The sequence below is a fragment of the Falco naumanni genome, chromosome 6, assembly GCF_017639655.2.
Source record: "Falco naumanni isolate bFalNau1 chromosome 6, bFalNau1.pat, whole genome shotgun sequence".
In the NCBI taxonomy this organism is placed as follows: domain Eukaryota; kingdom Metazoa; phylum Chordata; class Aves; order Falconiformes; family Falconidae; genus Falco; species Falco naumanni.
In genome coordinates, this window is record NC_054059.1 from 49,700,744 (window position 1) to 49,728,645 (window position 27,902).

The 27,902-nt window shown below is 40.4% G+C and overlaps 1 protein-coding gene across 3 annotated transcripts in view; it reads right to left on the reverse strand.

Moving 5' to 3' along the window:
* PHACTR2 (phosphatase and actin regulator 2) overlaps positions 1-27,902 on the reverse strand; it is a 141,028-nt gene that overhangs the window by 22,945 nt on the left and 90,181 nt on the right. For 2 of the 3 annotated variants that reach the window (XM_040598044.1, XM_040598045.1), the window contains exons 3-7: positions 19,640-19,720; positions 16,496-16,654; positions 6,240-6,476; positions 2,094-2,643; positions 671-870 (exon numbers count right to left, since the gene is read on the reverse strand). In XM_040598044.1, coding sequence (XP_040453978.1) covers positions 671-870; positions 2,094-2,643; positions 6,240-6,476; positions 16,496-16,654; positions 19,640-19,720 — 1,227 coding nt within the window. The remainder of the gene's footprint in view (positions 1-670; positions 871-2,093; positions 2,644-6,239; positions 6,477-16,495; positions 16,655-19,639; positions 19,721-27,902) is intronic. The other variant, XM_040598046.1, reaches the window with a different exon arrangement.

A 27,902-nucleotide genomic window follows, 5' to 3' on the forward strand; every position in this document is an offset into this window, starting at 1 on the left:
GGACAATCCCCTTCAGCAGCAGCAAGGGCTTCTACCAAATTAGGGTGATGATATAGTCATGACCCCAGATGAAATTTCAAAGCTGTTAACTTAGATGTAATCCACTGTGGTCTGCTGTGTCTGCTCAGATGCTCCAGTGCTTAAAACAACCTGATCAAAGAGGAACAAATGACTTTCAGTGAAGCTGCTGACTGATGGGCTTCCTCTGTCATCCACCACTGCCTGTTACTCACACAAGAAACTCTGGGATCTCTAGTGCAATTCAATGTGCTTTAAGGTACAGCTCCACGACATGGTGCTTTTTAAGGCACACTGGTGCTTTATGGGTAGAGCTTCATGACATGGGTGAGCCAAATCAATGGCTTGCTGATACCCAACCATGGAGGCCTTGTTCCATCCCCATGTGCTTCTGAACTTGTTTCGCCCACCTCCACTCCCATCCATGCAATGCTTGATCTGCTCTCACCACTGCATAGGCCTCAGCAGGTTTCTGGTCATAATTGTCTGGGAGAAGTGGGACACTCATTTCTCAGCAGCGGTAAAACACTAAACCATGTAGAACCATCCCATGCAGCCGTACCTCTCCTTACTTCACACTGGCATGGCTCAGGCACACTCACGTAATGAAATGGGCAAAAGGTAGCCTGCAAGTTCTCTGCGGGATGCTTACTTTCAGCACTTGCATTATCGTCATCGTCATCATCATCGTCATCTGTGTACAGTATTGGCCCATCAGAGTCCGAGTCACTGCTGTGGCTCTCTCTGCTACTTTCACTCTCAGGAGGAGCAGCAGCATCAGAAGCCTCCTCCACCAGCTCAGAGTGTGCCTGGTCAGGTGCCTCTGCTTCTTGGTATTCTTTGGCAGCCAAGCTGTTAATTCACAAGCAGACAGGGTGTCACATAAATGCAAGCAGCACGTAACACAAATGGCAGACAGGCTGTATAAGCAAGTATGAAAAGTTCAGTTCAGTTATTCAAACTGACTTCTCTCTTTCTAAAAAACTTACACACACATATATATAAACCATATATAAAGTATACAGATATGTACACGTATCTGGTTTTATGCATGTCAGGAAAAAAAGGTGCAATCTGGAATGACATGCTGCAAAGCCTGTATAAAGAAAAACCCTAATTATTTTTAATTTCTTGTGGGATGGCACCAACAGTACATAAAAGCTACTAAGAAAAGAAAAACAGCTCATAGCGTTGTGGGTGAGAGGAGTGGGTTGGAAAATGGATTGGAGTGCAAAGCTTCCTGTTCTGGAAGCCTAACTCTATTGTAAAAACAGTTTTACTGCCGAGTCCAAAAAGTTGATGCCCATTGGAAAGCAGCAGCAGATTGCCCTTTGCCTTGGGAAAATCTTCGTATAAGGAAGGGTAGAGCAAGGGGATGAGCAGCACAGGAGCATAATGCTGGCACAGCCACACCAGCAAGAGTTTAAAGGAAAGTCTATAGGCCACTAACAGGTAGACTAAACCCTCCTGGGTTGTTACAAAAGATGCTGCTTCTCATGGCAGGGAAAAGACAGGTTAATAAGCCAGTTTCTTTTTCGTTGCCAATTATTTTGCTTAAAAAATGTAATTATGACCTTTCTCTTGACCAGACTTTATAGTATCTGAGTAAGTGACAGACCAAACACCTACTAACCGAAGCCTGAAACTGTCATTTTCAAGTGTGCAAGTAAATCTGGCTATTGAATTGAGAGCTTTAGCAGTTGGGATATTGAACAATACCCACAAAAAAAGTAAAAGCTCCCTGTTATTCAGCTTAATTTCTTTGCCTTTATGAGAGAGAAATAAAAGTATTACCAGCTACTAGCTCAGCTGCTGACTGCAGTGGTCACATTAAGCCATGCACCGAAGCAGGAGGCAGGTTATGAGCAATGACCTGGGAAACATGAGGTTCTGCAGGTGAATGGCTCAAAGGCACGGGCAACAAACAAACTGTGCTGGGATGCAACACAAACTATTACCAGTCAGCAGAAGAAACAGAAGAGATCCCACGTGCCTACAGTGTCCCTCACGTGAAAAAAGGTGGCTTTCTTGGCTGTGGGTCTTACCACCCCCCTACAACAGCCACACTGCCTTACCTTTTTGTGTCTTCTCCACTAGCATCTGCACTGCTGTCTAGGGCCATACTGCTCAGGCCCTCGTCTGTGCCACGCTCAGTCTGGAGAAGAAGTTTAGTATCCGATCCGCGGACAGCTGGCCCTGCCATGCAGCCATCTGACACATCTTGGGCATCCAAGGAGACAGCGGGCTGACCAGCTGCAGCAGGGAAAGGAGGTGGAAGTGGAGGCGGAGGAGGGGCAGCAGTGGGAGGAGGGGGGACAATGAGCTTGCTCAGTTGGTCTCCATCCTCTGTTTTGGAAATTACTATGGAAGGTTGCTCAGGCTCAGGTTTTTCTGCCTTTGCTTCCAACCTGTTGGCTGTGGCACCTGAGGGGGAAGAAGCAGCCCCATCTGGCGCTGTTCGTGGGGCTGACTGTTTCCCAGGTTTTTTCTTGCCCCTGGGAGTCCCTGATGTGCCAGATTTGTTGGAAGTCTCCTTAGAGGCTTTGGGATGAGATGATGTGGACGAAGGAGATGGTGATGAAGAGGACTTCGAGACTGGTGGTTTTTTTGCGTGAGAGGAACCCGCTAAAATAAGAAAAGAAAAAGCATTTCACGGTCTTGCAACTATATAGTTTTTGCACTGTTCTTTCTGTGTGGATTGACGTGTGTTCACACTTAAAAACTGAAAAGAATTACACTCAGTATTTCTACAATCCTTCATCTATATGCTTGAGACAATAAATATTGCAGTTCAAATTTCACCTTTACGGTGGAAAAACCTGCAATGAATACTTGCTCAAGAACAGTGCAGGGGATCAACCTTACAAATGGGTGATAGTTTGATTCTAGCATTCTGCATTGGCCCATTTTGTACAACTTGCCTGGACATCCTCTAGAAAGCCCACTACTTATGTGTTTAGTGCCCTATTTAAAAAAATTGCTATCAGACAGAGAAAACCGCCTGACCTTTTCTATTACGTGAATTCTTGGTCTGAGCACTAGATGAACACCATGATTTTCCTTATGCTTTTCCATGAACACCTCAGGACTGTTACAGGTATCAGTCAATTACCTTTCACAGTGTTATTGCAAGTGGTGTGCTCCTAGTTAATGGCAAGAGCAGAGGGACAGCAAAACAAGATATACTTTCAAGTCCAGCTGGGCACGTTCATAAAACAGAGGCAGAAAACACCTGTCAGATCTCACTCTGCATAAATGATCTCCAGAAGGGAGGAGGCACTGAAGGCCTCCTGTATGTACTGGAGGTCTTCACCTTACCAGTGACCAACTCAGGCAGCCTTGAAAACATAATGAAACAAGGTTTTGACACCAGCTGTACGAGCTGGCCAGTGATGCTGCTGTTTAATCCTGTGATACTTACCATATTGAAGCATATATGTATAATACCCAAGTTTGCAAGTGATTTCAGCTAGCCTGCATGCCCATGTGCATTCCAGCCACATTTCTGATTGCTGTGTTGATGCACCCATCATCTGGATTGGGAACTTCAAACTTCTGATTTTCATTTAAAAAGCAATAGAAATGACAACCATCTTATGACTCAGTCTTTTTCATCAAAATGCATCCAACTCAAACACTTCTGCTGTAGTAAAAAAGCATTAACCTCCAGAGAACAAATGAAAGCATTATAAAACTACACAGCAGCCTTGCGGCTAAGCTTACAGAGTAAAACAGAAAGCTGTAATAGAAATCTGCTGAAAGGCCTACTTTACTTATAAGCGTTTAAATAAAAACAAAACTCCAGCAGATTAGGATAGAATCAAAATACAGATACTGGCCGTAATAAGCTCATGCTATAAAAATAGCTTTCACAGTGAGACTGTTCTCAGTCCCAAAGAAGATGGAAAATAATTCAAACATTATACTGTTCTCTTCTGTAGCTGAGTGTTACAGTTTATAAACATTGAGAGCGCTGTGAGGCTTTCAGTACATCTGGAAAAATCCACAGAAACTTTAGGCTAATCAGTGTCCCTATTTGTGCTGCAAGGCGACTGTGAAGGGCACCGCACCGAATCTATGGATGCTGCACTCATCATTCACACCAAGTACACATCACTGACTTAACCCACCAGCAAATCAAAAGGAAGCAGAGAAATGGTACAGGCAGCAGTTCGTAACTGCAGTGGAAATAGATGGTGGCTCCAACCTGTGTATTATTTAGCAGAAACCTTACTGAGTAAGTGGGTAGTAGTAAGAAAGGGCGCTGGGTCCAATCCAGCAAAGCACTTCAACACAGGCTGGAGGCTGACAGGAGCAGTTACATGCTTACGCTTAAGAACGCCAGCATAATACAAACACACAGCCACACTATAATTGTGGCTGGTAAAATGCAAAGAAATGTTTCCACTGAAAAACACCCTCACATTATTCTCAGAAATTTTCTGGACCTGCAATCGGATACAGAAACTTGAACAATTTTTTCCAGAGAAAAGCCCCCTACGCTTTCACGTGGATCAAAAGTGCTGTTGCTATTGTTGCTTTTGACTGGGCTGGCTGACAATTTTATGTCATGCTTCTTTTTCAGTAGCAGATTTGAACTTCGATTAAATGAAAAATTTCATGGTTATTTGCCTTTCGGCACATGTCCATGCCTATGTTTAAGTCCCCTTCTCCCAGTTCCACTATTTCAGTTTGGAAACCTGCTGCTGTGCCCTCAGGAGGGCCACAGATCACTGACTGCATCATGTGTTCACTTTCATGGGGATCTGACAAACCTCTCGTACTACTTCTCCCAATTGGCTCAACTTATTAAGTATTGCCCCACTTCAAATGAACATGATGTACTTTTAACGCTGAAAGAAATTACCAGTAAAATAGGTACTATTTTATATGAGAGATATATCGATATATTTTACACCCATATGGCCTCAACCACTGCATGACATTTAAGCAAGGTTACTAAAAGACAAATCTGGACTCTGAAAGTATTTTAATTTAAGAACTCAGCTACCTGAAAGCTTGTTACCAACCACTGGTATAAACATTTCTTTATGTGATGGGTTATTTCATTTCTGAAAGGTCTGCTGTTACAAGGTTCCTTCTCCTAGGAAGAGCTGAGTTTTCCAGCTGCATGTGAAATACAAGCAGCAAATTCTGTGTTTTCAAAATGTTTATTCTTGTAGTCGTCTGATGTAGTAGGGACAGTTAATACCAAGTTAATGGATATTTTATGGCAAAGTTATTATTGTAACTCTAGCAATTTTGCAATGTTTTCAAACAGTCCTCTTCTCTGTGCTTCAAATACCAAATGTGCCAAAGTGTACAAGCTATAAAGAGGTATACTTGGAGAGAAAACTGGAGGGACTGAAGGGCTTTCAAAGACTGACAGAGGATTGAAAACACAAGGCTTGTATAAGTTTGCCAATGCATATATACAGTCCATTCATCACAATACTGTGTTCAAATTATATTTGGATGTTTTAATTTTGGTCATCAACTAAATTACGATGATTCAAACTTGAGATCAGTACTTTAAGAACAGCTACCTATAATCTTTAATCTAGCATCACTGATGAATTTTGGTTTAAAAGCATAGTGATATACACATCTGCTATGTGCCTGATGATTGACATTCCAGTGTGTATTTAGAATCACAGGAAGCCATCAACCAGCTCAGGGAAGCCTGGCCATTTCTAATGGTTATAATTGTTTGGGGTTTTTGGTTTGTTTGGAGGTTTTTTGCAGCTAAAACAACTGCCACTCAACAGTCTTTGAAGATGTATTCATGGTTTTATCCTTTACCTCTTCAAAATCTTGCAATCTTGTCAAATTAATTGGAATAGTAGATATTTCCAGCAGAAAGTTACAGCAATACCAAAGTAGCTTTATTTCTGGGCAACTCATGTTTGATTTCAGAAATCCCCTTTTCCCCTGCTGATTCTTCAGCAGTTCTCTGGGTCACTTTGTTGCCAGTCTTCACACTTGAAGTGGGAATTCACTATCACCTCTGATGTGCCTGGTGCTGTGCATACATCCATTAAACAGCAAAGTGATTTGTCTGTTGTCTGGGATGTTTGCAGACAGCAGAACCGGAGCTCAGCAGCAGGCTAGCTAAAAACATCCATGGCATGCTCTTCAAGGCAGAAGTCGTCGTAAGACCAAGCCAAGCACCCCCATGCACATGCACCCGCCGTAATTGGCACTGCCTGTGCAGTACTCACCAGCCTCTCGATTTGCACTGTGACTTGTTGGCTTGGGTGGTGGGAGAGGAGGCTGCTTAGCAGGAGCCTTTCCCTTTTTTTTAGCATGAGGTGCTTCGTTACTCTTATGGCTGGTGGTGGTGGAAGCAGCAATAGCATTTTTTGGTGGTAGCGGAGCTTTTTTAGTTTTAGGCTTAGGCTTGGGTAGTGGTGGAGCATGGGATGCCAGTATTTCTAGGCAGTGATCAGCTGTGCTCTCTAAGGATAAGAAAGTGAACAGAAGCCAACTGACACAGACATATGCTACATACATTCAAACAGCAAGCCTGACAACAATGACTACTTTTTGCTGCTTGAGCTCTTGGGAATCAGGAGATACTTCTTCATCTTCTGCTGCTTATTAAGTATTATCTCAGAAAAAAAATTACCGTTGGCCTCAATTCAAGTCCTTCTCATGGAAGATTCTGCCTGGCACTTCTCTCAGTCTCATCTATTCTAGACCTCCAAGGATCATCCTTAATGTTGAGTACCGCCAACTAGACGGCTTGCTGCAAACAAAACAAGGGAAACGTCATTTACTCCTCTTAACAAATTCCCCTGGCTTCATTCCAGCCCTCTGAGATCAACAAGCTATAGAATTCAGATTCACATGAATCTGAATGAACAGGGCCACTCTCAGTCACGGGTTCAAATATGGCTATGCAGCTGAAATCTTCCCCTGAAGCAACTCAGTTTCCTAAACTGCAGACTGCTTGCTCATAGGAACTTAATTTTGAGAATCTTCCCCAGGGTATTTCTACTCTTCAGAAAGAGATGAAGCTAAATCAGACAGGATTATTGTTTGCCACGGGAATGCCCTCCTCTCCTACAAGCTCTCTGGGTACTGTTACAAGACTGCACTTGCAAGAATCTGCTGATTCTTCCTTAGTCAACAGGAATTTGGAGTGCATCTACATTGTGTTGTGCAATAGAGATGGCTCTGAGAAAGGAGAACTGAGGAATCAATGTCTACCATGTGCGCTGCAGGAGACTCGACTCTGGACTAGCTTCAGGCTAGTTCTGTAGACTGCATGCACAGCAGTGGTGGGAGCACAAGTTCCTGAACGCATCTTTTGGCTTCATTTCATCCAAAAGAAATCTGGCTTGTGTGCTCCGCAAACCAAAGAAAGTTAAGTGGGGGTGACCAGGAAATTCACTTCAAAAGCGCACACCTAATGCCAACTGCAACATTAATGTAGGTGAGCCATTCAGAGTCAACATAAAATTTTGCAATATAATGACTATGGTTGTAAGACTAGTTGTTCCCAGATGGAAATCTTTATCTATTCACTTACACCAACTCTGTGCCTATTTGGTCTCAAGATAGCCTTCCCCAATCTTCCAGGAAAAGGATATTATAAAAGCAAGAGCATACCATCAGAATCATATGGGCTTTATTTGCATGTCACTAAATTACAGTGGCTGGGGAAGAAAGGAGCCAAGCAAATATTTCAAGGAGTTCTGTAAGCCTCTTTTGTCACTCAAGAGAAACCAATTCATTTCTTGCAGTATGCTCCTGTTACAGCCTCACTCTTACACACCTTAAATGGCTGCTCCCAGCTTCTTCCTTCCCATGTAAAAGATTCCCAAGAGATAAGCAGCACCTTTTCATTTTAAGTTTAGTAGATGAAAAACAACATGTTGGACAACAATGACATTCTTGATCTCAGAAACAAAGCCTCTTCAACCTCTAGCTCAAGGCTTCTTAACATGAACCTACTGCATCACTGCAGTTACTAAAAGCAACATGCGCGCATATGTCTCTTTGCAAACAGAAGGAATTAACATTAACTGTCCAGTGTCTTCCTCCTTTATTTCCAGCCCATTACAGACTAATATGTTTTTGCTAAGGTTTTGCAAGAACCACTGCATAGCAACCTTTTACAGCTTTCAAACAGAACCTTTCAAGCACAGATTCTGGTAATGCCTCTTTGTTTTCCAGAGAAAGACTTGGGAAGAAGAAAGAAACATACATAATTGTTACATTTTGCTCTCTTCTGTTATAGCAAAACCCAACTCCTTGTGAAAGTCTACCTACCTTCGTTCAAAGTTGAAAAACTGATTTAATTCTGAAAAAGCAGGACATGTTAAAATTTTAATTCCATCAATAACAAACATGGCAAGAGAAGGTAAGACTTTGTATTGTGAAGATCTTGAAGGACAAGATGATCAGAAACAAATAGAAGAATTTTATATGAAAGAATATATATATCTTTTACTTACGGGTCCAGCATACTAAAACTTTATTTACTAGTAAGAATGAATTTAAAACTTGTGTACTTATATACACCATTACCATGTTTTGATTCCAGTCATATTAGTAGAGAAAATACTAAAACAGGACAGAAAACCTAGTAAAAAGAAATATACCATTCACCATATTCTAAAATAATACATTGTAATTATTCAGAATCTTAGGCAGTCATTAAACTATATAACTGATTAAATCACATGTATTAGAATTTATCTTCTGATTCAGGAAAAAAGTACTAAAAGGCTAAAGTTTTACTTAGTTACAAATAAACACATCTTAGTGACAAACAACTAATAATTTTCAAATTTTCTTTATAGAAATAACTAAAAACTATAAATGAAACCCAAAACTGGAACAGTTCATTCACACAAAGCTCTCACTTGCAGACTTCAGTTGTGATTAAAACGAGCAATTTCCATAACGTTGATTCTAAATGAAATACCTTGCCATCACTGTGATATCTCTTTATCCAGGACATTGCTTTCCATACTGTTACATGTACCTTGCACCAAAGACTGGCAGACTCTTTCTGCACAGCTGCATCCTATCTGCTCAGATAGTTACAGCTCTCATTAAGTCTTGATTGCCCCTTGATGATATACATGCCCTTTTCTTGGCTTTGACCACTGAATCTTCTTTTTGCTCATAGCCTTAAGGAAAGCTGTGATGGAGATAACTGCCTTTGATCATATCATCCCTTTCATCTCTTATTAGCTTTGTTAGCTTAATCTTCTTTATCTCATCAGATACAACCTGACTGCCCTCAGTGACAGTCTGTCTTGCCCAAACCATTGTTTCTCATTTACTCGTGAGATACAGATTTCCAGTTCCTACCTGACCAGTCCATTATATCAGCTTCTGCTCGTGACAAGCCAAGTTTTGAAGCAGATGCTTTTCATTGCTTTGCGTCTGCTGCCCCTCCAGCTTTGTGAACATTCACTGACTGTCCTCCCTCAAATTCCCCTCTGCTGTGATGCCAAAGCTGAAAATTTCTAGGCTGCCAGCATTGTGCTTGTTATCCTGATCTGGTCCCCTCCTGTTTTCAGTGCCTAACTACAGTGTCCTCTCTTTTACTGCAAGTCCATTGGAACTTTCTTTGGTTTTCTGCATTTATGTAAGACACTACAAGAAACAACTAGTATTAAGTACTGTAGTAATACAAATGACTATTAACAGCAACAATGGCTTGATTTTGAACAGTGACAGGGATGGTATGATGTCTGTAAATGTCTCAGGACACAATTACGTTGCCATTGTACCTCCCCAACATGATTCTGCTTGAATATGGGCCCTTGGTCTTCATGCCTGCTCTTTATTTTGCATCTTTTGCCAAAATAATCGTTCAAGCTAATCCCCCAGGCACCTCAGTACCATCTGCAATGTATTTTTATTGCTGGTTTTTTTTCTTAATGTAGACATCTGTTTCATCACAAACTGACCTTTTAATAAAAGGTCTCCAAAAGACCATCAGATAGGAATATCTTTTATTCACTGCTGCCTTGATCAAGACATCTGCTGTAAAAGCAATGTGCCTATAAATTACTCTTTAAATAGGAAAGCAAAGCAAATGTTAATGTTACATTAAGCATTTGGATCAATAGTATGTTTATGTTTAGAATAAAAATTTTCAAAGGCCAGATTTTCAAGAAAGCTCACTTTGAGACCAGATTTTTCTTGTTCCCAGAAACTGGCTGGGGACAGACTCTTAAGAAATCTGTATTCTTATGTAAACACCTAAATGATGATCAGGGTTATAAAGTACTCAGTATATAACAGCTCCTGTGGGGACTCATCAAATCTCAAAGTCTTTCAGAAACATACCAGTATGCCATATGCACTGGAAAATCAGATGACTTATTTTGGAAGGTAAATGCCAGACCTTTTGCAAACTCTGGATCAAATGGACCTATGAAAATCCTGGGCATAGTATCAGAAGCCATACATGACTGGGTTGTATCATACAAGAATTTTTTCTTTACTTTTATGAATTTTGAAGGAACTGAAGACCACAGCTTATCTAGCCCAGGAATTTGTCATACAGTACTGGTATTTCTGTTTATACAGGTATAGCAGTGACATGAAGCTAGATCATGGAAAACCAGTAGCGCTGCAGCACAAACATATAATCTACACCAAATGCAAAGCACCCTTCCCCTGGAAGACGAGCACAACTGAGTGGAGTAACACTATGTAAAATGGAAGTTGGAAATAACATCTGATTTGTTGTCTTTTGCAGAATGACTCCCTTCAAAATGAAACTCAATAAGAGTTTTGTGAATCATGAGTTTTCTTTCCAGCCTATGCAGAGAGCTGTGTTTTCATTAATCAAAACTCAGGAAGCTGTCATTCAGAAACATGGGACACAGGGCAAGACAAGGTGTCTTTTCTCATTGACTGCTGATGCAGGTGGTCAACTCATAGAAATCCTTTCAGATCCAACCAGCTCAGCTTTTTTCCTGCTATTGCTACTAAAATTCTGTTCAAGAAAAGACCCATTCTAATTGTTAGAAAACTTCCTTTAATTTCCAGTCTAAATGTATTTCAAGCCACTGTTTATTCCTTTCTACTTGTGCCAGCATTGTCCTTTAGCCATGTTCTCTCCTGGCTATATACCAACTTGTTACATTCATCAAATGCACTTGGGCTCTCTCAGGCTCTGTTTTGCTAGGCTGAACAAGAACAGCTGTCTCATGATGCTTCTCGCAGCATGCTCTGCAATTTTCAATTCATCCTTCTTGAAGATGGATGAGCAGATCTATACATCTATGGCCTTCCAGATCTTACTCTATGATTTCAACAGCACTATGCATGAGAGGCCTGGTGACAGACAGCATAGAAAACAGAAGAGGGGAGAAAGGCACTTAAAGCAACCACATTCAGATATTTTCCACTGGCTCCAAGATAAAAAAGAGAAAAAAATCCACTGGATGCCATTTTACATTGCTAACTGTCCAATCTTTTTATAAAAAGTAAGCTGTTAAATCAAGAGAGAATACCTAATACATCTTCACTGTCAGCTGCACACTCCCACCATTCCTTGGTCTATGGGAGACTTAGAAAGTGAAAGACGTGGTCTCCTACATTCCCTTATACTTTCTGTGTAGATACGCTCAAGTAATTCAAAGGTTAGTTCATTAAAATCACATCTACAAGCTTATTTCTACAGCCACATTAGGATGTACTTCCTACAAAAGACAAAAAAATCGAGCAGCTTTGCAAATCAGGAGCTTTCCTCTGCCGCTCGCCGTCTGTGGGCGAAAGCCTGTGCTCCTCACATCACCCTACTGGCACAAGCCAGCTTGGCTAACTCAGTGGACAGGCTCTATCCAAATACAGCTTTATCTAGAGTAGCTTTCCTTTTAAGAAGATTTGGATTCAGCCTCATTTACATAGTTCAGGTGATGAACTGAAGATAATACTGTTTTTAGAAAAACTGGGTTTAGCCAGAAAATAACTCAGCTTGAGCGAGAGATTCTTTGAGAGACAGGCAAAACCCCCACCCTTTTATGTATGGTGCTCATATGGATGATCTACGGAGCTCAGGAGCATAGGGAGCCAGCAAGAAAAAGTCTGCCTTGCTTCTCACAGCCACGGGCTTACAGGTTAGTCTTCTGAGAGAAAGCAGGCTTCTGTCTGAGACGCTGGAAGATGAGGGTTATGATCTTGAATTCAACAGGTTTTGTTCCACTTTGGGGAAATAAAGCGAAGACCTCTCAGAGAAGGAACCTGGAAAATTTTACTTTGAAGAACAGTCCTTGGTAGACAAACTAAAGCATTGGTCAGCAATGATGCATACTCATAAGATCAGAGTGCCTCCAACTCTTGTTTTTTTGGTTACCCAGGAGAAAAAGAAAAGATTAAATTTAATGGCAGATTTAAGGGAGAACAGAGTACAGAGGAAAGAACCTCTGAATCCAACATACTAAGACCTGGAGCCTTTGCCAGTTCTCATATTAGTTACCCTGTGGGGAAAAAATATTATGTGCATGTATCCCGTGAATTCATTTGGAAACAGGAGTACAAACCATTTCCTTCACTGAAGGAGAACAAGAAAACCTGAGACGATCAGTCTGCTGTAAATGGCACATAGGAACATTTCACAAGCTTATGCTCCATGTCACCCATAACACCTATAGCACCTGCAACACAGCTCTAGCTTCCTGCAGTGCAATTATTTATCAAAGCAGCATCCACCGCACATGATGGTATTCAAAAGGAAATTTCTTATTACTTTTTTCCAGGTAGCATCTTGCTAACAGTTACTGAGCCTTTCACTTCTTCAAGCCCAAACTAACAATGAAATCTGGAAGCACCTACCACAATCGTGAAAAGATTTAGCTTGCCACAGTAAAAATGAGTAAGACCTGACCTTACTGAACAAGCCGAACTCAGATGAAAACTCAGGGTTCTCTGGTACATCTTGTGTGCCAGAGACATCCTGGGAGGGTGGAGAGGAGAAAATGATCTCTGACACAGTACCAGGAGGTTTTACAATGAGCAGCATGCATGCCACATCACCATGCTATGTCCCCATGCCTAGGGAGGCAAACAGTGACAATTTTGACATCTATTCTACTGATGTGGCTTTTGGTCTTCTCCAACGCTGCTGTAGGGGGCAGGAGGCACAGAGACACCTTGGATCCCCTTTGCGATGCTCATGCTCCACATGGAACCTGGAGACTGGGGTCTGCTGGGGCTACTGCAGGCAAGTGTCACAGGTCAGGAGCCTGATGTCATGATGGTACAGTTCAGTCTGCTGCCCAGACAAGCAGGGTGTACTCTGACGTGCTGCCTGCCCCCTTGCTGCTCTGCACCCCTTCCAGAGTGCTCACTGAGAATGGCTACAGTTCAGCTCTTTATTTTCTGCAGAAGATGCTAGTGACTTTTATTAGTCAAAACAAAACAATTCAGAACTCAACCCAGTATGAACATAATGTGAATAAATCACCTAGGAAAAAGATTTCTCCCATTTCTCATCTGCAAAGTTTATCCGTCAAGTACCTGTTTTATGTAAAACTGTCACAAACTTATTATCCTGCCATAAAGGAGAAATTTCCTTTTAAATACCCTGCTTGGATGACTGACATCTCATCATTACTACAAACAGTAACAGTTACACTATTAAATCACCAAAGAGAATTTTTCACCAGATATGAAAAGCACCTGTGAGCTGACAGGCAGCAGATGGGTACGTGGTTTATAGAACTGCCTGGCAGCACAGGAACAGCTTTCAGGAGTTGTCTTCTTCACTCCCTTCTGCTTAACTCGTTCTTACATTGCATGGCTGAGCCTATTGTTTGCCCTTGTTGATACTGTATTTCCATGGCTCATGCTGAAACAACTTTTTTCATTTAACTTCTTTTAACTCATAACATATTCCACATTCTACCATGTGTTGCTGCCAACTCTCACCGTATTATCACAACGTGCCTGTATCACTTGTTCTTTTTAAGCTTCCAGCTCCAGCAGCCATCATCGTATTCATATGATAAAGGCCATTTTCAAGACCCACTTGAACAAGAGAGAAAGAAAAGACCGCCACCATTTCATAAAAACATTTTAAAATAACCTCATAACTTCCAAGGGCTGAGATAGATTTTTTGGAGCATTTTGAATCAGCCAGAGTTGGAACTGCAGCACTCAGCCAGAATGAATCATCTTTAGGACTTAGAAACATGGAAAGGGTATACAGCTTCCTTCAAGATTTACACCTAAGCATACACAACTCTAAAAAACCTAACACATTAGCCTCACTAAAGATGAACTCCTTGCATGCATTATTCTCAATTGTCCAGCTAATATTCACTGCACCTGTCTCAACTCTCATGACGGAGGGTCACGATCTGAAGTACCAGCCTGTTCTATGGTCCAAGCAGAGGACACTGAGCTAGGTGTTCCTGCTTCAGCTCTCATTTTGATGCTATGTAAGCATCAGCAAATGTCCATTCTGTGGTTGTTCATTCCTTGCTCTGCCAATGGGTGTGGGTGTAATGCGTACATACTGCATCTGCCCTAAAAAAACACCGAGGATTAATCTGCCAGGCAGGATGCACCTGTGAGATGCAGTGGGCCTTACTCTTCCACCGAGTTCAACAGACTGGCTCACCTTCTTCCTTAATGTGCTGTAAGGTAAAGAATAACTGAAGGGTATTCACAGTGAGTTGTACTGCATGTGCACTGTGTAACACCATTGCTGATGTGTGGAATTGATTCTTAACACCTTTTTTTGGCGGACTATTCCTCTGCAATAAATCTATCTGGATCCTTTTCAGGGAACTCAAGATGTTTACATGTAGAACTTCATGTCTAGATGCAAAAGGGAAGTATACTTGAAGTGTTTTGCATCTTCTATATGGTCATATTGACATTCTATGTAGCCTAGAATACCAAGTTTGCTCATTTTTTGTTTTCCTTCTCCGTCCTCCATATATACCCCATTTTCTGAGAGGGACTGGAGTGATAGCTATATATTCTTCCATACTTAGTCTACTCTTGTACAGCAATAATTTTTAATTTCTCCCTGTAAGGTCAACACAAAATACAGGGAGCGCAGAGTGTAATGATGTGTTTGAAATAGACACTGAACATTTCCTGCTTCACTGGAGTTCTGCATTCTGCAAAGTCAGCTAGAGGGGATTTCAACATAGTAATGTGCATTTCTAAAAAAAACAGCACCTTAGGAAAACTTCCAAGATTTGACAGTTCCAAAAGACTCTATTTAGGGATGCATAAAATAGTAAGTGGTCTGATCTAACCCCAGAGTTAACCTGAACCATTTTAAAGGAGTTTTCCATGGCTTTTATAACTCTTTTCCCCTGACCCAATACACATCTGGTTCTACTTGGCACCAAAAGACAGATGTATTTAAATGCCATGAAAAAGGCTAATCATGTATTTCTGTCTTGTTGGGAGACAGGAAGTACTAGAAATCTCATAAGAAAGGCAGTTCTCGTTGGACATCCAGCCACTTTTTACATAGTTAAGTGATTTACATAGCTCAGAGAAGAATTCAAATTTTTGTGTTAGCCAAACTGACCCTCTCAACCTCCAGAGGCTCATTCATCACTAGGTAAGGTTACTAGAAGACATTGGAAAGGCTGCTCAGTATTACAGCCGGACATGAAGTTCTTGATCTTTCTTATCTTTGCTCTTTCCTCTAGGAAAATCCAATAAATGGAATAGTATTTAAGAACACTTTTTGACAGGGAAAGTAAGTGCTACGTTATTCAAGATGCTAGAGAAAGAAAATAAAACTGGTCCAAATGCTGTGATTCCACATTAATCTTTACTTTTCCCTTACTCAGTCAAACTGCTGTTACCAAGGTAGATCTGAGTAAAAGTATTAAAATTAATATGGACTCCAGGACTGCTAAATATTTAGGAGCATTTACAGCAATACATCTATAGAAAAACTCTACAGTCATCAAGTACATTTTCCATAAATGGCCTAGGTTCAGTTTGCAGTAGTGATACAGACCCTTGAATATTTCTGAAGAGCTGGGCTGCAAGCGTTTAAGATTTAATGAAAACCAGCAGGAATGAGTCACTGAGGTTACTTTCAAAATGATACATGGTTTTTAAGTGGCTTAAATATTTTTGAATAGTCAACCCATGAGCCACTCCTACAACAATATTGCAAGGTGATGCAAATGCACTCGGTGTCTTCTTTTGCAAAAGGAATACCTGAAACCGAAGCTTGCCATGGCTAGAAGGAAAGGCTCACATTGAATTTAGAAATGAAACATCCTTACACACGTTTTCATGCTCAGACCATGCTTCTCTTTATGATCTTACTATACCTACAGTAAAAGGCATGCCTACCAGTGATGAAATACTGATGTTTCACAAGTCTTTATCTTCTCGGCAGGTTCTGCTGGCATCCTTGTGGCAGAACAGAACTCACAGCATGTATTGGTGTTAATAGAAGAACATGTTAATATTTTAAGTAGGTAAAAAACAATGTGTGAAGAAGGTGTTTATTTACCTTTCTGATCTTCTTTTTTCCCTTCCGATGCCGACGCTTTCTCTGATAAAGTACCATTATCTGCACTGGCTTTTACTACATTTTCTTCCCGTATGGTTTCTTCACCAATGGCTATGGTGTGTCCATTTGAAGTTTCAAAATTTACTGTTACATCACCGTCTGAAATGAAAATTAAAAAGCTATTGCTTAGTTTAATTGCTTTTCTAGCACCTATTATCAACACACAGCACCCCTCTGCTTTCAAGTTTCCATGGAAGCAAAGCAGAAAGACTTACTGAAATGTGAAACATCAGGCTGCAGATCTGCTCTGAAAGGTAACTCTGTAAACAAACTCTATAGGCTTCCACTTTCTTCAGGTGGACACCTCTGCAGGCCTGGAAGGGCATGCGTGTTTTGAGGTCCAGTTTCGTGTCTGTACAGGTTAGCATCCCGTTCACTTCGTCCCTGCATCTTGGTTTACACAGCAAAGAAATATGTGTATGGACCACAAGGGAGCTGCAATGTGTTCCAACATGCCCCAAAGCTGGACAATGAGGGGGCAGACTTGCAGGAATACTGTGGTGCATCCCAGTAGGTACATCAGCCAGGAATTCAGACAGAAGTTCTCAGTGTGCCATGTAATCAATAAAATAGGTCACAAAGTCATTACCCAGTCTTAAGAACCAAGGTGAAGTCTTCTTGTATCATGTATCATACCATTATTAAATTCTGCAAGTAAAATTCTTTCCCAGCTCTGATGTTATTGTACTTCTTTACCCAGACTACCTCAGCTATGAGGTTTTTTCAAATCCTGAAAAAAACTTCTTTCTCTTCCTTATTTGTCTCTATATTTCTGAAAATGCTACATGCTCTGGCTGGTTCTCAGTTTTCTCTCTTCTCTTATGTACTGATTTCTGTTCTCTGTTCCATGCATTTTAAAATTGCTACCGATTTTATTCTCTGGTCATTTCTAAAGCTTGTTATCCTTATGTTGCTCACACCCCACCTGCAGTTCATGTAGATGATCATGATCACTCTCCTCCTGCGCGATTCTCTTGCTGTCCATCCAAACATTACACAAATCTACTTGGCGTCTCTTCTAGTTCTTCTAGCTGATTCTTCATTAATCCTGGTAATTCCACTCTCTTCTACTCCTCCTTTGCCTTGCTGTGTGCTATCAGACCAGGATATTTGGCACTTCCCTGGTTTCAACACAATTATGCAGACACTCTCTTAACACCTTGGGTGCTCCATGGGTTAAACTGATGGTTTCACTCTCACCCACACACTAACTTCAACTTGATGCGTAAAAACTAAGTTCTGCGTTCTTAACCTTGTTTCATTCACTACAGCTGATGGTTGCACAAGGCTTCCTTCTTACCTTACCGCAACATTCAGTTTCTTCAGACTCTCTTCCAGACGTTCATAAATCCATTCTTTTCTCTCTACCTCCACATCTGGCGTTCCCACCTCTTACATATCATGGTTCTGCAAACACCTCCTCCCTCCAAGTGGCACTTGCCACTTTCTGCTTTGTTCTTCTTCATCCCATGTGAAACACTGTCACTGCTTCACATTTCTTACCTCCCATATTTCAAGACTCCACGTAATTTCCTCATCTAGCTTTCATCTCCATAGCCATTCCTTCTAACTACCTTCACACTGCTCAGTTACTGTTTCTTATATCTCAATTTTTAGCACCTTCAAACCAGTCCTATATTCTTTTAAAACACTCCTTAAAATTTACAATTTTCATCAGACATGAAGTACAATGTGATGAAGGCAACACAGACTGGATTGATGGCCTTCTTAAGACAAGAGGAAGGGGAGAAAGTTGTTCATCTTTACATCGTTTTCTCATTTTGCTCCATCTCCGTAAGGGATCCAAAGTCTCATCCCCTTTTAAGAATGGAGTAGAGGGTCAAGAACACTGATGACCAAAGCAAGCATACTTTTAGCAAGAATGATAGTATTACGTTCAGACTGTAACAACCTGAAAATATTAACACATTTCATTAACTGTTCCAGCAGTCCAAATGCAATTTACAGCCATCAATGGACAAAGTCAGGCAGCTCCCCAGCAAAGCATGTAGCAAAAAACATAACAAATTCACAAATGGACAAACTGAGGTATAGAGAGTTTACACGTCTTGTTTTACATCAAAGACAGTGGCAGAGACAAGTTCAGAAGCCAGCTATGCTGAACATCATAGTCTGGTAATTAGTCACTATAAAGACAAGTGATGTCACATGTCAACAAACAAGCCCTTTACTTATCAATGTGTACAATAGAAACCATACACATTGATACTTTCATGATTCTTCAGCTCAGGCAGAGTATCAGAATTTCTAGGATAAAAATATTTTTGAAAATCGTGGAGTTCTTAAACTCCTTGACAAAACGACAAGTGGTTTAATTTTAAGCTACAGAAAATTATTTTACTCACTTGGCTTTTATTTGATTTGGACTTATAGAAGACTGAATATGTAATATATAATATAATATAATATAATATAAACCACTAGAAACATAGTCAGATGTATGTAGCACAGAGGTATTAACAATGGTTTACTCATTTTTACAAAGTCAAATTCTGGTTAATACCAGTTACTAAACCTTATAGCATTTTGAAACAAGTGGTGTCTTCCCTACAGTTTTATGTTTGTGCCATTTGTGACTGTGGTCTGTGTGACAGTGGTGGGATTTGTATAATCCCCACACTGGTGCTTTCTGATACCTGAAAAGGATGCTATTCATTTGCTTGGGGTCCCAAAGCCTCTAATTTTTCAGCCAAAATTCTCATGTTGTACTTCAGTTGCTTTAGACAGCAGACCTTGACTCAAAAAATAGGTTAATCACTAGCTCAAAATAATTCCGGAAAATAGTTAAGTAGGAACCACAGGAGTCACATTCTTTACAAGGAAGCATCAAAATACTTAAAGATATCACCAGAAGTCAGATGGTGTACCTATGGCAGGAGCAGCTACAGAACACAAATCCTTTCACACCAACATTAGCTCTTTGTCAACTGCTCCAAATTGCCTCTCACACTCCTCAGATTTGTCTCCTCATACCTATTTATACTACATGGAAACAATGCAACAGTGGCTGTTATCACCCATGTTTAGCACTTGGGGGCTAAATTCTAGGTAACGTGTTATCACCTTGCTCAGGCATTTCCTTCAGCACTCCCCTTCTTATCAGCTCCTCTCTGCTTTGTCTTGTCGAAATCTTCCTTTCCAACACTAAAGAAAAAGCACAGTTAAGAATAGATTTATTCTCGTACTGCCAATGCTTGTAAAAAATGTAGAAAAAATATCACTTTATAGAAGTCTTGAGAAATCTTGTTTCCTCTGATTCTGCAGAAGTGGTCTGGGTTTTCATTGACACTCTCCGAAAACAGTCCCATGATTCCAGGCACAGAAGGTGGGGATTCATACGATTCAATACCTTCAGCTGAGCCAGACTCCATGAGGCTTCTTTTACAGTCAGTGGAAAAAGGTACTTTCAGAATGAAATTGAACTCATTATGAAAATTATTGCATTTAACATGTAAAAGCACCTCGTTCCCATTGACAGGGTTGACTAGCTCAGCTGGAGATACCTACAACTGTTTTGACTTGAGGGAGACAAATCCTGCTCAGATCAAGCAACTCAAAGACTCGCCTTTGCAACATACACACTGTTTTAAAGGAAAAAAAAACCCAACACAACCTTAAACAGGAGCAAGAAAACTATGTTCTGAAAGGGAATAACATCCTCATCCAGGCTGGTTGGCTTTCACGGAAACAAATGCAGCATCCTGTTTTTAGCTTAAAAAAAAGAAGCATACAACACACAAAAAAAGACTGTGACAGGAAGCATTTTAATTATTACGTTTATTTCCCATGGGAAAAATTCTAAATGGTTTTATAGGGAAAAGCACTTACAGATGGCAAAATGGAATAGCCCACCACTGCACCCCACGCCAAACCAACACAACGTTTGGTCAGTGATCTGGGAGGCCACTGTAATGATCCATTGAACCATGGTGCGTGGTCCATAAAATGTGAGCATCACTTGTAAAATCCTGTCTTCTCTGTCAGGAAAAGTTAATCTCCCATGCTGATTATATTTACACACAATCATCAAAAACCCAAGTGATGTCTGGAGCTCGAGCTCAGGGCAAGGGGTACGCAGCAAAGCTTCAGCTGCGCTAGATTTCATCCTATTAATGCTATGGGATAGGGTCATTTATCTCATCAACTAATTCAAACACTGCTTAGGACCAGTCTAATTGCTTTATGCAGATTAAATACTGCAAGAAGTATTGTCAATCTCACATGCACCAGCCCAGTTGGAGTGAACAGCCACACGGCGAAGTGCCGGCTCCTGCAGAGGCACAGAGAAGGCAGCTCTGAGGAAGCCACCCTCCATGCATAGCAAAACATCTTTCTCCGCAGCACGTAACTCCAGCTGCTGACTCACAGATGGGCTGGCTGGCCTCAGACACCTGAAGGCATCTCTGCTCACAGCTCCCCACCCCCCTTATCTGCCAGGGAAGGAGATGGTTAAACAGAAGATGAAGTAGATTCTGCATTTCTCAAATTTATAGCACCGGTTTTATTTCTCACACAGCAAAGTGCAAAGATTCAGCGACTGCTCTGCATGGGATGAATTTCCCTGCCAAAATAGCACCAACTTCTGGCAGAAGAACCGGGGGCTGTAACTATTTTGATCAGCCCAGTTCAAGCTACCCATGCCTGTGAGATCAACAGCTCATGAATGCAAACAGTACTGGCTCACGAACATGTAAACTGGCGTTGGGTCTGTGTTTATATGCTCGGGTATTTTGTGGGATGCGTCTGTTAAAGGTCAAACCTTCACGGCATTCAAATCACATTCTGGCAATAGAAAGGAGCCCTGCAGGCTCTCCATATAAGCCAGCCTCCTTGGAAAGAGGAGCAGCCCCAAGTTAGATCAGGTTAGACTGCCTTGGGTCCCAATCCTAAATCACTCAACAGCTTTTCCAGGTTTTTTCCCATTATTTTTTTAAGGTATATGCCTTGCAAGTGTGTGTCACATTGGCACAGCAAACAAAGCACAGGAGTGTGCCCTATTCTTGCAAAGGGTTTCTCCATGTAGGTGAACACTCCATCCCACGGAGACTGCTTTAAAAGAGACAGGGGCCATGAAGTCAGAGGACTACGTGGGCAGGCACAGATGGAGGGTCTTAATCTTTCTAGAAAGCCAGGGTATTTACAAGCAGAGTGAAATATCCTTTAACATAGACCCCAACGACAACCATTTCACACATATACTTTATACCTGTTTTGTTGCTGGCAATATAAATATTCTATTATTATTATATCATCTTCAGAGGTATTATTTACTTCCTACTATTTTTCTTATCTGTTTCCTTTTCACATTTGTTTTCTTGGGGGCAGTCAAATCAGGTGAGCTCTCATACATTTATTTGTAGAACTTAATCCAATACCACTTGAAAACAATGATACTCTTTACACCAAGTTCAAGAACACTGAATCAGACCCCCTCATCAATGTCTCTCTAGTTTTCAGGATGATGCATTTTTTCAGTTCTACAACACTGAATTAACAACTGTATCAAATTAATTATCATGGAAAATGTCAATTGGCATTAAAAGACATTAACTCCTTACACTTTTACCGGAAGACCTCAAATCATTTTATTAACATTGCATAGGTTTCATAACATCCCTTAGACATAACTATCTCCATTTCACAGATTAGAAAAATTACAAAGAGATAAGAAGCTTAAGCTGCAATCCTTCATCATCTAAAATGCTAGCCATGAGTAATGTTTTTATTTAAACTGATGCAGCTCAGTTAATTCAGCTTGAAAAGATAATTTATTTAAAATATTACTTGGCCCATGGAAAGAACATTATAAATCATGCTAGCATTCACTGTGAGTATCATATAATTTAATTCCTACAAAGAAAAAGTCAGAATTTTAATCTAAATCAAAGTGACCAAAAATATGTCCCCTTGCATAAGAGGAATGAGCAGCTTGTCTACTTATGAACCTATACTGGGTGCTATTTAGCCAGGGTGGACTCTTCATTATAATTTACTGCTTATTACAGACTTTGGACTATACAACGCATTCCACATTTACAGAGTCAAGTATTTTGATTATCACAGCCCAACGGCAGTGAGTTTTAAGAGTCACAAACTACTCACTCGAGCTAATCACATTTGACTACTGCTATGTTTCAGTAAACTCTCATCGAAGTTACAAATTCAAGCATTCAAAAGTCAGGGAATGTTTGAACAAAGGTTAATGAATGTGCAGATGGTACAGCTTTTATTTGTTTGTTATGTAGTTTACTTTTGCCATCCCTGCCTTGTTTAGGATACAGACTGCGCTGTGTTCAATGAACAATTTATTTGCTTAGATTTTTAACCTTACCTTTCACTCTATGGCCCAAACGTCATCTAAGGGACAATGTGAGACGCACAGGTGTTATCACTGTACGGATAGGCAACTTAGGGCATAGAAAGATAAAAGTCGCAATATCACACAAGCTGACATTTGTTAAGTGTTTAATTTGAGGTACGTTTTCAGGTGTAATTTCCCATATTAAAATTGTGATAAATAAAATGAACAACCAAGCAACCCAAAGCATAGGAATTCTAGCTGAATTTCCAATTTACAGTTCAAAATATCTAATCAACAGAAGTAAAGCTACGACTACGGGCCATCTGCTGCTGAGCTAATGGCACAGACAACTGTAGAAACAATTATCATCTACCAGAACCACCTGGGATGGGTATCACTATTCATCACCTTAGAAATAGCTCAGTCTCCTGAGCTCAGTAGAGGGAGAGGACTGTAGCTGGGCGCTTCCACCACTGTTCTGCTTCGTGTGCTCCCTCCTCTCACCAGCTGTCATGACTTCATCATCTGGGTCTTTCTCCTTCACTTGAAGAAATTTAAACTTTGTATCCTTGGTTTCCAGACTTACCTCTCTCCTCTTCCTTATTCTTCTAGTAGAACTTGCCACAATATGATACCTATTTCCTTCTTCCATAAACGCACCTTTGCCTCTGTGTTCCTGCTGATCATCATTTTTGCAGTCTCTGACCTTACAAGTTACTACCTATTCCTCACTAAGGAGTATATGACTACTCCTATCCTCAAACACATATATGATAAATACTGTTAGGCGTACCACCATGATGTCGACATTCTTAATCTGAGTGACCAGCTGATGTTATTACTACAAATCTTTTCTGTCATATGTGTATATAATAATGTGTATATAAATCTGCAAATATAAATATCTTACCATGTGTCTGTGATATATATGATATATAGATATATATGTGTATATACAAAAATGTGACTATATATAACATTTCAACATTAACAGCAACACATTGTTCATAACGGTAAGCAATCATGAAATGGAAATAACAATTTCCCCATCTATATACAGGTATGTATTGAGACCAATTACACAAACAAGTCAGTCCTGACCGTCCTGCTGAGGAAGGCTGATGTGAAGTGGACTCTACTGTCACACATTATGCTCCAGCAGACACAAAAAATCCCACATCAAAATCCCTCCCCTGCTGCAGTCAAAAGCAAAGCTTGCCCTGACTTCAGGTCTAACTGTCAGAAAGCACGTGAATTTATCACACTATATGCATCCCTCATTGACCTGAGTAAACCTTATTTGTCCAAGGGTTCCCACAAACATTTGCATTTTTGGCCCAGTACAAATAGCAGTAACACTAATCATATGAACAGTTTACCTCAGAAAGCAGTTTCCATCCCTCCCTCCCTAACCCCTCAAAAGAGACTGCTTAGTGATGATATTCAGCAGCTACAAACTCAGGCAGTCTTAAAAACCATTCTCTGACTCAAGAGAGCTGTGAGATTCTGGATATTATCCAGTCTTTAGTTTTGCTCTTCCAAGAGAAGCTTGAGAGAATTCAGATTTTTAATTTTAATCTGACCTAGTAAGAGCTAAAATTGCTTTCTGCTGCCTGTCTGCATATACTCTTGCAGTGGAACTTTGAAGTGGCATCTGCTTCGTGCCAAGGCACAAACTGCTGCCTTCCTTTCCTTCACAGCAAAACATTGTGGAGGGGAGAAACCCTTGAGATGATGCCATTTTTTGTTTGTTTTTACTTAATTTTGAAAGCCCTCTAGGCAGAAAGTAGACAACCAGTGCCCAGAGAACAGATTTTCTGAGATACAGCATGGAAAATATGTTGCTAAAGGAAAAAATTCCAACCATCATTCCCACATTGGCACAAATACTTCCACATCTAGATCTCCATCCTTTTTTTCATGTTTGTGGTATTTGCTGCTTATGAACCTCTTTCAGTTGCTAGCATAAGACAGCTGGGTGAGATTTTGTGAAAGCACTGCACGGTACACGCCCTGGCAAGGCGCTAGCAAGAACCTATTTCAAAAAGCCTATTGAAAACCCAGCAAAAGCAATGAGTTCTTTGCAATAGCATGCGTTCTGTCTGAGAAGAAACTCTTTAGCTGCACACAGATTTATCAATTTGTAGCCCTGTTAAGAAGATAGGCAATAAATATGACAATCATGGTAATGTCTCCCATGGTCTCAGGCCAGGAGATGGGCTTCCTGCGCGTAAGATGCACACAGGCACACACACATACACGCACACCCCGTGTTCTGTAATGTAAATACATCTCTGATCGAGTAGTCTGAGGAAGAGGATTTCCTGTAGGACTTCAATTTTGTATGGATGTTTTCCCATTTCTTTCTCAAGTCAGATAAGCAAGTTTCAGTTAGCACGCAACAAGGGGCAACTTGCCAAGTAAATGCATCTTCTCAGTCTCCATTGGTCCTGGGTCTGTTTCCTCAAGAAATATACGGATAACTATTTTTTTAGTTTTTTTCCTCTCTGAATCTACCATCTGAGGCAGGATAAATGCAATCCAAACTACTTTTGATCTCAAATTCCAGCTTCGCACGTGAAGCGCATACACAAACATAAGTGATTCCATACCTTACAAACATGGAGGTTAACAGCAGATGGTACCTCCCTACAGCTGCAGGGTTTCCTGACAGGAAAATAGTCCTCAAGCACGTAAAGCCATGCTTTCACTGCAAGCTAACTTGATTGGCACTGAAAAGCTATAGCTTATTCATGGTGCAGCTGAGGCCGGCACCCTGTCTGTTTCTGGAATTTCTGGAGACACAACCCTTACCCTTAGTACTGCAGAAGAGTACCATTTATCCCTGTGATTCTCTACATGGAAATACGTGGGGAGGTCATCTTCTTTCCAAGGCAGGGAAGGAACTGCAGGAGGGCGCTGGAAGTCAACGCATAAATGACTTACTCCGGTCCACTCCTATAAGCACTACTAGGACTACTAATGAGCAACCAGCACGAATAAAAACCCACGACATGCTGCTGGCATAGGTCGGAAAGCACAGCCAGGCTTGGGAGAAAATGTGTATCTTGTATGTAGACAGGAGGGTAAATGTCAATGACACCTAAGAAAGGCTATAAGATAGATTTGCCCTGAAGAGGTACTCCGAGTCTTCACTCTGTGGAGAACAGTCAATACTTAGATACAATCTTCTTTCTCAACAGAAAAGCTCTGGGAACTGTCCTTGCGCCACTTTCGCACAGCCAAATGCCTGAATGTGCAGGTTACATCTTTAAGAGTCACAAGGGGTAAAACTCTCATATGAAATTTTTGGGGAAAATAATTTGGGAACCTTTCCATTACTTACAGAACTCTTACAACTCCTATCATCCAGATTCACTTTCTTCTCATCTCCCCAGCTTAGAAAGCCAGTCATGCTATCTTTGAGGTGAAAGTCAAGATTTTCAGATACTACATAACTCCTAGATATTCACTTTAAGGGGAAAAAAAAAGCACTAAATATTTTAATGGTTGACAAAATGCATGTAAACTGGGGCACACAAATACAAGCTGACAGACTGAATGTACAAAATAATACAGAAGTTTTGAAAACCTGAAATTAATTCCCTATGTCACAATGTTTGTATAATTTAAATAAATCAAATTTTACACTGTAGCAGCATGCATAAGCAGAAACTTATTAAAAATAGAGCATATGTACTCCTTGGAGAAAAAAAATCAATCCACTGAATAATGAAAAAATATCAGAAGTTCCCAAATCTCTTATATAACATCTCAAGTTCTGTTCACCAAGACATACATTAAATTTTGCATACTTACTCATCACAAACTATACAAGCACTGAAACACTGTAGTTTATATAATTCAGAGCATTAGAGTGGTTTTGTGTTTTATTAGCTGTTTTACATTATGTTATTAAATATAATGGCAGTGTACACTGTATAAAAGCCTGGTATGTGCTACATGGCTACCTAGCAGGACGCTAGCTAAACAATGAAGTAAAAAATGAAAGGTTTTCCAAGATAATTTAAAAGCCTATATAGAAGTTAATACTTCTAGATACACTAGTGAATCACTCCTGTTAGTTGCTTTTTTTGCCACAAAAGACTACCAAATATGAAGTCTTGTGATTGGACTTAGAGCAGCGACTTCAGTTAGTCCACTAAGTGTTACCTCCTCCTGCACTGGACTTTTTCCATCTGCTTGCTATACCATTTACAAAAATACTTCGTTGTGCAGATAATTATCTTCTACTTTTCAATACATCATTATATACAACTGTGTACTCAACTGACCAAAAGAGCTCCTACTTATATGATCTATGGACTATACTAATCTTTCACCATCAACTCTGTTCTGCCAATTTGTAGCACAAATTCTCCTAACTGTTTTGAATTTCTGTTTGCACACTGGTGCTCTCCTTTTTCAAGAAAAGACTGATCACAAAATATAGCTGTAACTTTAAAAAAAAAAGACAAGCCCTATATTACTCTTTTAGCTTCCAGACCTTAAAGGCAGCGCTGTAAAACCACAGCTCAAATGAAAAAAAAACAGCTTGTCTAAATGGTAAGTCACCCAGAAGAGTGGGTCTCTTTTTTCCTCTCTGCTTCAACAGGCTTTATTGACAGTAATCACAGTGCTAGGACACAAATCCAAGTGGTAACTTTCACAAACGCGCAAAAAGTACTTCTTGTTATGTTTTGCTGGATTTGTTTTCAGTTGCATCAGGTTTGTGATCTGTTCATCACAAACCTGGTCCTACACAGGAGGCAGTAGAAGTAAACAGACACAGCTGAGCGAACTTGGAAGACAAATTATCACTTTAAAATTATTTTTGAGGTAGTTAAGATGGATGCTGCTTCCCAATAATTTCTTCTTAAGAAAAAGTAATAAATACAGTTACAATTTGGGAGCACGCAGTGGCAAAATCAGACTCAAAATGTAAAATGTTTCACATAATCTGCTGTAATGTTCATAGTACTGTAGCTCCGATGCTCTAGGTATATGAATGAAGCAAGGTTCAGG